The 11461-nt window shown below is 43.6% G+C and overlaps 1 protein-coding gene across 1 annotated transcript in view; it reads left to right on the forward strand.

Moving 5' to 3' along the window:
- The first annotated feature begins 1585 nt into the window (after positions 1-1585).
- Rims2 (regulating synaptic membrane exocytosis 2) overlaps positions 1586-11461 on the forward strand; it is a 463872-nt gene continuing 453996 nt past the window's right edge. Inside the window, exon 1 of the mRNA XM_028767117.1 lies at positions 1586-1761. Within this exon, the coding sequence (XP_028622950.1) occupies positions 1586-1761 (176 nt within the window). The remainder of the gene's footprint in view (positions 1762-11461) is intronic.

Consider the following 11461-nt stretch of genomic DNA (forward strand, 5'->3'; position numbering starts at 1 on the left):
TAGTGCCAGGAAGAGGAAGAGGGGGTGATCCGGCTCGCCTCCGCTGGCTCGCCCCGCCCCCAGGGAGAGCTGTCTGGGCTGCGCTCGGCTTCTCCGGGAGCCGGCGCCGAGGTAGCCACCTCCCTCCTTACTGGAGTCGGTTTTCTTCGCTTTTGCACTGAGCCTGTCTCCAGGCTTCTAAAATCAGGCGACCGCTCCAATCCTGTTTCTCCTCTAGACTAGGGTGGCCGGCAGGAAAGGGCCAAACAGCCCGATTCCTCCGGGGACGAGATCTGACCCTTTCTCCCTCACGTCTTCCAGGCGCCTCCTCGCCCGGAGCCTCGGGTAAACCGCCTCCATCCAGCATCCTCCCTCTCTTCTGCGCCTCTCGGTGCAGTCGGTACCGACAACCCAGTTTTCCAGAACTTCCGCACTCCCTCCCAGGTCCCAGCCCAAGACTCTACCCGCGCTCCCCACTCCCTCTGGTCACTCCTCCCGCTCTTCCCCGCTCCAAGTCCCCGGTCGCTGACACCGCAGGGACACCCACCTGCTCCGGTCTCCCCTTTTCCAGGACCCGGCCCCGGTCAGCTCGGGAGCGCCCGGTCCCTCAGGCTGCGGCCACCAGAGAACCTCCCGCCCCCGCCGCCCCGCACCCCGGGGCGCCCGCTCCCTCGCAGCCCCACTCCTCACAGCTCCCCGCCCCAGCCCTCAGCAGGGTCCGGGGCGGGCGTCGGCCGAATCCCGGCCTGGGCGGTCGGCAGGCGACGCGGGCCCCGCGGGAAGAGCCCGCGAGGCGGAGGCGGCGCGGGCAGGCTGCACCGAGCGGCGGCGGCGCAGTGAGCGGGCCCGACGCGCCGACTCCGCGGACACTGGGGGCGGCGGCGGCGGGACCCCGGGCGGGCGCGTGATGAGGCGCGGCGGGCGGCCGGCCCCGCGGCGCGTGCGAGCTCACTTGGGTCCGGGCGTTGGCAGTCTCGGGCCGCGGCCCGGAAGAGCGGCCGCCTCGGGCCGGGGTGGGGGCGGGGGTCCCGTGCCGCAGCCCGCGCCTCGTGGTTCCCGGAGGGGTCCTCCCTCGCGGCGCCCCGGAGCCGGGTGACGCGCCAGCCGGCGGGACAGCCGCTCTCGCCGCCTCCGGACGCTCGGGGCGAGTTCCCGGGACTCCCCAGGGGGTCGGGCTCGCGGGCAGCGCTTCCCGCTCCGCCGCGCAGCGGCCGGACACTCGCGCCCCGGCCCGCGCGCCGCCTCCCTCCAGTCACCCCACCCTCAGCCGTCCCCGCCACCTTACTCCACCGCCCTCCCCCGCCGCTCCGCGCACTCCGCGTCGGGGCCTCCAGCTCCTCGCTCCCGCGAACCGCTCACTTGTCAGCCCTTCGCCCCCGGGAAGAAGAAACATTTCCCCGAGCGCACTCCTCAGCCCTCCCCCCTCGGCCCTCCCCTCCCCCTGCTCGCTTTCCTGGGGGAGGGGGGCTGTCGCCTCGGATTGAAGGCCATTGATTTGTATGTATTTGTCCCAGCCCCGGAGGCTGCCCCAGCCGCCCGCGCCCGAGCCGCCGCTGCCAGCGGAGTTGCCTCCCTGCTTCCCTAGGGTGGTTCGGCTCCGCCAAACATGTCGGCTCCGCTCGGGCCCCGGGGCCGCCCGGCTCCCACCCCGGCGGCCTCTCAGCCTCCTCCGCAGCCCGAGATGCCGGACCTCAGCCACCTCACGGAAGAGGAGAGGAAAATCATCCTGGCTGTCATGGATCGTCAGAAGAAAGAAGAGGAGAAGGAGCAGTCCGTGCTCAAGTAAGGACCCGGCTCCATCTTCCCGCCTCCCTCCCTGCCCTCCGCCCCCCTCGGCCGCTTCCCCGCGACCGCCTGCGCGCCCGGGATCGCCGCCTTTCCTCCCCGCCGGTGGCGCCGGGGCCACGAGGGCTGCGGCCCGCTGCCGCCGGGGTCGCTTTCTAGTTGTCAGCCGCGGGGGTGTGTGTGTCGCGGAGGGAGGGCGCCGAGGCCGGCTGAGGTGACGGTGGCGAGCTCGGGGAGGCGGCAGTTTCCCCGGCGCCCTCCGGCTTTCCCCGCGGGCCACTTGGGCTCCCGGGATGAGGCTGAACCCCGGCTCCTCGCGTCCCATTTCCTTTCCCGCCGCCCCCGCGCGGAGGCAGTGACTGGGGCAAGGAATCCAATATGGCCGTGCACAGGTGCTCCCGGGCCGGACCCGGGTGAAGGCGCCCAGGCCCGGGGTGCGGGTGCCACCGGGGTCGCTCGTCCCGCGCCTGCGAGGGCCGGCTCTGTCCCCAGCCCCGGGAGGAGCTGCGCTGCCCACGGTCGCAGCGGGCAGGAAGGCTGCGGGGCAGGCGAGGGGGGCCTAAGCGCGGTCGCGTCTCGGGTGGGTGTGCGGCCGCCGCCATCTTCCAGCCCCTCCCCCTCGGCGGGTGCTAACACCCTGCACTCTGCTGTTCTTCCTGTTTGCAACTAGTAAATCCGTAGGATCCCGAGGAGACTCCGGTTCCTACCATCGTGGCAGCAGTTTGGGTTGCTCCCTGCCTTGTGAAGTTCTACGATGTTTGCTCACAGTCCAGCCAGCGGGATTTTGGCGAGGGTGGGAGGCGTGAAAGTAGCACCCAGGCATCGGTTTAGAGGCGGTGTAACTTCAGCACCAGGGAGCTGTCCAGAATGAGTTTTCCTCTGCTTTGGGATTCCTTGTCAGTGTAGCACTGTAGCTGAGATTGTTTCTACAGGTTTGCTTTTAAATGTTTTATGATTTTTGATATCTCAGTTACTTCGGGAAAGTCACTGTCTAGATCTGTAACCCTTTAATGTTTATCCAAGTTTGCTTGAAATGAGTTACTCACTATAAAAATTAACCAGTATAAGCCTAAAGAGTGGACAGTTCTTTTGCATGTCACGGAATACATTTTCCCATAATCTACAGAAACACACAACTAAAAACGCTGACTTCTTCCGTGAAAAGAAATAACATACTAATAAGCATCACTTATTTTGAGACCAGGTTGTTGAATTTAGTATTGTTTCACAAATGATAACACATTGTCTAGATCTACATTTTTTTCACATTTTAGTGAAGTAGATTTTACAAAACCTATAGTAACGAACTTATATCAAATAGATATAGATCTTTGTAAAAGATACAATTTCTCACAAAATAATAAAGGAACAAGAGAGTGAATGTATTCCTGGCATAGTAACCGAAATTAAGAATTGCTTCAATACTAATTTTTAGGTTTAAATATTTACTAGGGAATTTGGCTTATTCATGGACATAGGATATGAACAAAAAGTTAAGAAATTTAATCAGCTTAAACTATGGAATAATACAGATAGTTTTTAAAGAAGCTTCTTGAGCATGCTGTAACTTAGCTCTACTTTAATCTGTATACCAATATGTGCTAAGATTTTGATTATTAAATTTATATTCAGATATATAAATTTATACTTCTGAATATAGTTGCTAAAAATCAGTGTTGCCATAGTGATACCCAAATAAAATATGGCTTTATTTCTTTGACCCACATATTTAAATGGAAATGGGTTTTATTTATAGTAAACTAAATCAGAGTGTTTATTGGCTAGTTAATTTTATGTAGCTTTTATTCACAGTTTCAATACATGAACATATAAGTGAATGTTTGAGTGCTGAACTACAAATTGCTCGAAATGAACAGTGTACTTTATTGAATAGATGTTATTAAAGGGTTTTCCAGGTCAAGTATATGTGTGTACATCTTTAAGTAAACCTACATACTTTGCAAATACATACATTTATTTCACATTATTTAGGCAGACACAGTCTCTAAACATAGCTATATAATATGTGAAATCACATCAATAAGAAATATAGACAGATTTAAGTACTTATTTACATAGGTTTAGATATTCTTTAAAATGCTTTTGAAATGAGATTGGGCAAGGAAACTGTGAATAAACTTTATAATATTATCTCAGTAACAAGAGGCAAGTCAGTTGGAAAAATTTCAGCCATTTATTAAATAATATGTTCCCAGTCTTGGGTGTTAAAGAACAAATGTGCTGTGTAGAAAAAAATAGTGCTGATAGTTGTGACTACTCTTTCTCTGGAAAATTTAGGCCAATGTATCAGCTCCTGACTTAACTATCGTTTAGTTGAATGCTAGCATCTTTCCTGAGAGAAGGTCATAGGCACAGAGAAGTAAACTAAAATTCAAATTAATATTGACTGCTTTTTAACTATCATAATAAAAATAAGTTTGATGTGTGAAGAAATTGAAGACTGGATAAAAATATTTTGTGTGATCAGCGGGTTTCAGTATTCATACTAAATATTGTGCAAAGTAAGATGTGTCTACCCAAGGGCATGACAAGATGCTATACTGGAATATAAGAAGAAGGTCTTAAACGTATAGTCCTATCTCTGCTTGAAAAAAAAAGACCAAGCCCCGTTAATACTTAGTATGGTTAGCTAATACTAACGTGCATATAATTTATGAATAAATGCATACATTAAAAGTTCAAGCCTGAGATCTTTTCAATAAGAAAGATGAGCCATCAAAACCGGTTGAGGCCACCACACTGAATTCTCTTTTAAGAGACTGAGTAATTAGTAATTAGTAATTCTTACTTCATTCTCAGTGATTTCTTTAAGGCCCAGCTGTGCATACATACCTAGGAAGTCTTCTGTCTGTCAAACAATGCTATCTTACATGTGAATCAGGTTCTTTATTTTTCAAAGCATTTTTAATCCCACTAACCCCCTTGTTAATCACTAAAACAAAAGAAAACAAGGCCCTTCCATGGATTCCTGCAGCAGTTTCAGTCCTGAGTCTTGAGGAATTACTGGTTATCTTGCTCCATGGCATCCTTAGCACATAATAGCTATCTAGGAAGGAATGTTGAGCTGAATTACCGTGCAAATGAGATGGTTCACTCATTCTGTGGAAAAAAAAAAGAGGAATCATTGTTTTGAAAGAAAAACTATTTAGGGAATGTTGTATTTCCATTGTCTTTTTTGTTTTTATTTTGGTCTGACTAAAAATCAAGTAGAAAGGTATTCAGTAAATGTGTATGGTGGTTTTGTTATGTAGGTAACATAGTCTTTTATACAAAGTGTTTTGAACACTTTTTCCTTCCCTTTTTCCCTACTTGTTTTTTTAAATCTTTCCCCCTCTTTTCCTCCCTGTCTTTCATTGATAGTGTCTTTATGTGTGGCCCAGGTTGACCTTAAGCGACCCTTCTGCCTCTGCTTTTCCAATCTCACGGCTAGGATTACCAGTCATTGCGCTACCACAGCTAACTATTTATGTCTTTCAGGAGATGTGTAGTGTCTTTGTTCTCAGCTTGGGTTTTCTACTAATGTTAAAAGGACAATGTGCTCCTCCTCAAATAGAGAGTGTAAAGCACACTCATGACAGATTAAGTTAACATATTGTACACACACATCAGTAGTTATACATGTTTTATTGTACTTAGTTTAATTCATTTATTTATGTTTGAGACAGGGTATTGCTTTGTAGCCCTGGCTTGCTTGGAATTTGCTATATAGGCCAGACTGGCCTAAAACTCAGAGATCCACCTGTCCCTGCCACCCAAGTACTAGGATTAAAGATATATGCTACTGTTCCTGGTTAAATTTTTGTTTTATTTTATTATTTTATTTTAGGACAAGGTCTTTCTACATAGCCCTGGCTGTCCTGAAACTCACTATGTAGACCAGGCTAGCCTCAAACTCACGCAGCCTCTGCCTCAGAAGGGCTGGTATCATAGATGTGTACAACACCACACCTAGCTTAAAAATTTTAATAACGTAATTTTATAAGTGGTTTCTAAAGTTAGTTTACATTTTTGATTTAATAGATAATATATACTTTTGCTACAAATATCTTATTTACCAATTTATCCATGTGCAATTATTGTTACTAGAATATTTATTCTATACACAATATAGTTGAGGCACAAATATATATACTCACATAACTAGGTGTATTTATATATTAGTGCACATACATGTATGCATGTTTGTGTGCAAACATAAAGATACACGTATGTCCTGCATTTTGGGAAGTGAGTTCCACATTGGGTTAAGTGCCAGTGAATGTTTTGAAAGTTCTTTAACTACTGGCATACTTTTAGGTACTTTGGATGTTTCTGTTTTCTGCTGGAGACAGTGCTTTGATACACTGTTTTTAATGTGGAGACTGTATCTCTGGGCTAAATTTTTAGAAATAAATTGTTCTTTTAAAGAGTAGATAAACTTCAATAAATACTACCAAATTTATTTTTGTAGAGGAAGTGTGTATACTGAGGAGACTTTCCTACTTCCTTGCCAAATCAGTGTGTGGTAAGCTTGGTCAGAATTTCAGTAATAAATATGCCATTGTAGATTTAACTTGCAGTTTTCTTATTATCAATGATAGTGAGAACCTTTTCCATTTGTTTAGGATCATTTCTATTTCCTTCACTGCTGGTAATTTTTCTAATATTTATGTCCGCCTGTCTGCCTATTTCTCTATATGTGTCTCTCTCTACCATAGCACACCAGATAAATGAATCATAAAGACATTTAAATAAAGATGACCATTTCATCATGTAAATATCCATTGCCTTTGCCAGAGATGAAAACGTTCAGTTTTTAAGGATTCAAATGTATTCTAACAATTGCTTGGTACTTTATAATTATAAAGTGTCTAGTGAAATTTTAATATATATTTTGTATTTTAAAATAGAGGAAGAATTAATAATATTGTCCACTTGACAGTGCATTTTAATAAAGGGACAGTTACACTGTGTGAACAAAGAGATAGTGGAGGCTAATGTGATGGATCAACTTAGCTGTTACGTGACACTGACTGATTAAGAGGTGTCTTAATTTCACTTACTTCGTGCTTAAATGATTAAACTCTCTACCTTTTCTCATCTATACTAGTCGAGAACCAGGATTGATCATTATAGACTGAGTTTCCCAGAGTATTTAGGTATGCAATAAGTAATCGTTTTTGTTAGAGGACTTTAGACCACATTCTTTAAGGCTTAAAATGTTTTAATAGCACTTCTAGGTGAATATTTCATATTTTCTAAAAATTGAAAGATTTGGGAGTTTTTTGGTCTGGTAGAAATTTAAACTGTGTGGAGGAGCTTTTAGAAAAGCATAGGCGTGTGGTGAGAGCACAGGGTGAGGAGAGAGAACACGAGGACTTGCAGCCAGTGTCCTTAGCAGTGTTCAGTTTTAGGAAGTCTGAGGATCAAGGGATAATAGTGAGAAGACACAGAGACTAAGTCTTGCTGCCGAGTGGCTTGAAGTGACTATTTTGTGGAGGCTGCTTTGTGATTATCTTGGTGATGAATTTCCATTACAGTAGTGAACCACGTGTGCACTTATTTGACTTATTCCGATTAGAAAGATGAGTCTTACTAGGTTAAGCTAATTCTGAAGCTTGCTTATTAGAACTTAGAATGCTCATCTTCAAACTGTCACTCAGAAAGCTTTGTGTAATTGCATCTTTCTTATTCTTCTGATCTTACCTTCAAACATGCATGTTTAGAGAGCCCTTCTCTGACCATGACTTTTAGCCAGGTTTCCTTTTAAATTCTTATTACAGTATTTTCTATGTTTCTCTATTGTCTGTCTACTTTGCTAGGTTATAAATTTTCATAGAGAAAACATTTCAATTTAGAAAATACTTTAAGCTAAATCTAATAATCTTTTTTCTTTTTGTAATAGTAAACTTATTTCTGAAATAAAATGTAATTTAAAAATTTATGCTCAATTTATTTGGAAGCTGACATATACTTATTTATTTGCACAATTGCAATTCTTTTAAAACTAAGCTTGACTATTTTCACTAGAAAATAGAAGATTGTGATTATATATTATTTTAAAATGTAATCAACTTAGGAATTAAGGAATATTTTGATTTATAAATTACTCTTTGATCATTAATAAGTGTGTGCATAGCAGAAGTGAATAATAGGAGATAGGTATTCTGTGTGCTAGCCAAATATTCTATAAATGAGACAGTAGTTGTATTCCCAGGCCTTTAAAACATTACATAATTAATTAATTGTCTGTGCATGAATGTATGACTACTGGTATACACGTGTCACAGTACATATGTAGAGCTCAGAGAACTACTTTTGAGACTTATTTTCTGCCACCTTATAAATTTTGGGGAACAAGTTTAGGTCGTCAGATCGTCTTTCTACAAATGTTCTATTCGCTAGAAGTTTTTATTTGAGCTTGAAGCAAAAAGGTCATGAGTTCAAGAGCAGTCTCAATATGTAACCCAAGCTGGCCTTGAACTCATGATCTTTTTGCTTCAACCTCAGAGGTTCTGGGATTGCTGGCATAACATGTTTATCACCATACTTGACTCACACAAAATGCATTGAGTAGAATAGTTCATTCCTTTCACAGGCAAAGAGTTTAAGACTAACAATATCACATGAAGACAAAATAATATAAAATGCCAAGAAAAAATACAATTAAGGTGTTTTCAGTATATAATAACCATAGCAAGTAGTTTGTTGTTTCTGTGGTGTTGTTTCAAAGAACCTGTTCTTTCCTGTTAAAATACCTTGAAGTTTCACTCCTATACTCTAGTTACTCCTAGACTAGCCACTCTCTGGTGACTAATGAAATGAGGAGATTTCTGAGGATCTAGATACTTGTAGCACTACCAGCTAACCGTTAGGAATTCACTGTAAGAAAAATGATGAACTACAACTGAACTATTGCATAGTATGTGTTCAGAAGCTGCTGTGCACTGTGCCTCATGGATATATGCAGATGAAGAAGCTGAACCAGTCCTAGACAGATGACTTCTCTTGTGTCCCAAAGGATAAGTAGATGTTATCCCACCAAGTGGAGATATTCTAAGCAAACCCCTAGACTCTCAGGTCTCCCTAACCCAAAGACTTGTTGAGGTGTAAAAGATGGGTGGCATTTAGGGCACAGTAAGAAGTGGTCCAGCAGAGCACGTGCTTTAAATGGAGGTAAGTTATTAGAGGACATTGGGAAGATGCCAAGGGTCAGATCTTAGAGGACCTTGTATGCTATTCTTTGGACTTGTTTGTTGTTTCTATGGTGTTGTTTCAAAGTACCATCATAAATGGTAGCAGGAATGGATTTTAACCAATGGTGTAATAGAAGTAGATTTTGTTGGAAAGCACTCTTATAGCAGTGGTTACTGAAAGAGTGTAGAATTAGGACACCAGTCAGCAGACTCTTATTAAGGTGATAATTATAAAAACATAAAATTACATAGTAGAGAGTCAAGGTAAGTTTTTGAAAAAGTTAGAAGCCAAAATTTCTAGGACTTGATAACTGCGTGTGAAGAGTCAGATAGGCCTCTTAAGGCACCTTACTTGCTTAACTGACTGCTTATCTCACTGAGAGCTAGTTCTCTAAACTTAACTAGTCCAAGGACTCCTGTTCTCCCGAGGGAGCAGTTGTGGAGAAGCTTCTTTTATTGTTTTAGTTTTTCTAAGGTTTATCACATGAGTATGAGTTAGAGAAGGAACTCTGTAACCTGTAATGTCTTGTGGAGTGGAAAGTAGGGATGTAGTAGGAATGGTCCAAAGTGAGAAGGAAGAAAAGAGATAAGGGGAAGAGTGGAGAGAGGTCAGCTCTGTGAGTCCATTTGCAATCCGAAAGAACCCTGTGATATCTTGGTTGTAAAACTTCTCTGCTGGAGACGCTCACGATATGCAATCTTTCTTTGTTTCCTTTTCTTTTCCTTTCTTTTCTTTTTTCCCTTTTCCTCTCCACTTCTCCCCTCTCTTTTCTTCTCCTTCTCTCCTCCCCTCCTTTCCCTCTTTCTTTTCTTTTTCTTTGGGACAGGCTTTCTCTGTGTAGCCCTGGCTGTCCTGGAGCTTACTCTCTGTAGACCAGGCTGGCCTTGAACTCAGAAATCTATCTGTCTCTGCCTCCCTAGTACTGGGATAAAGGTTGTGCACCACCAAGGGTGGCTGTTATGTGATCTTTCAAAACTCTTGGTCTTTCTTTTATATCAAACTTTTCTTATTCCCATTGACAAAGTAGTCTCAGGAGTTTCTCACCCTCTGTCTTTGCCTCAATTCTTGGGAAGTTTAAGCTATGACACAGTCTTTGTTTTATTTGTTAGGTTTAACTAGAATAAATTCCTGTACTTGTACATCACTTCTGGGAGAATTTTCAAAATATGAATGCAGTTTAGGAAAATACAGAGAGGAAATTATCTGTGGAAGCGAAATGTTGAAGTTAATGAAGATTGTTTCTCTTCTTACTAGATTACTGAATTTCTGAGAATTATACAGTGTGTATTATGAAAGGAAGAAGGAGCTTATCAGACTTTATGGTTGTACATTTCAGAGCTGGGATCAGGAGTTGTCTAAAGCGCACTGGAGAGAAGGCTCAGCTGTTGGAAGCACTTGCTGTTCCTGCAGAGGACTCAGGTTTCCTTTTCAGCACCTACACAGTGGCTCACAGGACCTGCCTGTCACTTTAGTTACAGGGGATATGACACCCTCTTCTGGCCTGTACCAGTGCTGTGTGCTTATGTGGTGAACTTAAATGCATGCAAACAGACACTTATACACATACATTTTTAAAAATAAGGTTTTAAAAAGTGAGACAATTTAGTCGCAGGTGTGATATGATCATCCTCTTACTTTATCTGTAGTACTGTTGCCTAAAAAAATTGAAGTTGCATATTACAGTAAGTAGGCAAACTGACTAAAGTTATCAACTTTTATATAGTTTATATTTTGTAAGTTTTTATATGTATGTTATATAAATATCAAATGCACTATTTACAGTTTTTATGCAACACAGTGCTACCTAAAAGCATTTAAAAGGTACTTAGAGTTAATAACTTTTACATGGTACATCATAACATTTAATATTTTTATGTAACACAATATGGTAGGTTAATAAACAAAGCTGGATACATATTCCCTTTAGGAATGGGAAGCCTTTATCATTTTTTTCCTTCCAGCTAAACTTATATTTACCTGGAAGGGAAAACTGGCTTGGCAGTTTCATGTGTTCTGTAAGGCTCTGGGCTTGTAAGACTGGGAAAAACAATCCAGTTAGATGGCAGACTCCTTGGAGCGGTTGTGGCACTCTGGAATTTACTCACACGACAGATGGAGATGATGCTCTATCTGCCTTGCTTTGTGGGCATGAGAAGTCTACTGTAAGTTTTCTAATAGTTGTTTCTCAGGAACATAGAGGAGAAGTCTGCCTGTTTTATCAAATTCAGTTTCTGTTACCCAAAAGCTGTTCTTAGCCTGAAGGAACTCATTAATGAGTTGAGTTTTGTTATGGAGTTGGTGAGGTGTTCATGTTCATCAGAGGTCTGTATTTTCCTTCAGAAAGTTACTGCTGTATAGCAAGGCTCCTAACTCTGGCCTACCTTGGTGCTCCCTGGCTTCTGGACAGGTTCATTGACACTGAGTTTTGTTCCCATTAGCTTTTCTCTCCTCTCCTCTCCTCTCCTCTCCTCTCCTCTCCTCTCCTCTCCTCTCCTCTCCT

Source organism: Grammomys surdaster, unplaced genomic scaffold, assembly GCF_004785775.1.
Source record: "Grammomys surdaster isolate TR1022 unplaced genomic scaffold, NIH_TR_1.0 63, whole genome shotgun sequence".
Lineage (NCBI taxonomy): Eukaryota > Metazoa > Chordata > Mammalia > Rodentia > Muridae > Grammomys > Grammomys surdaster.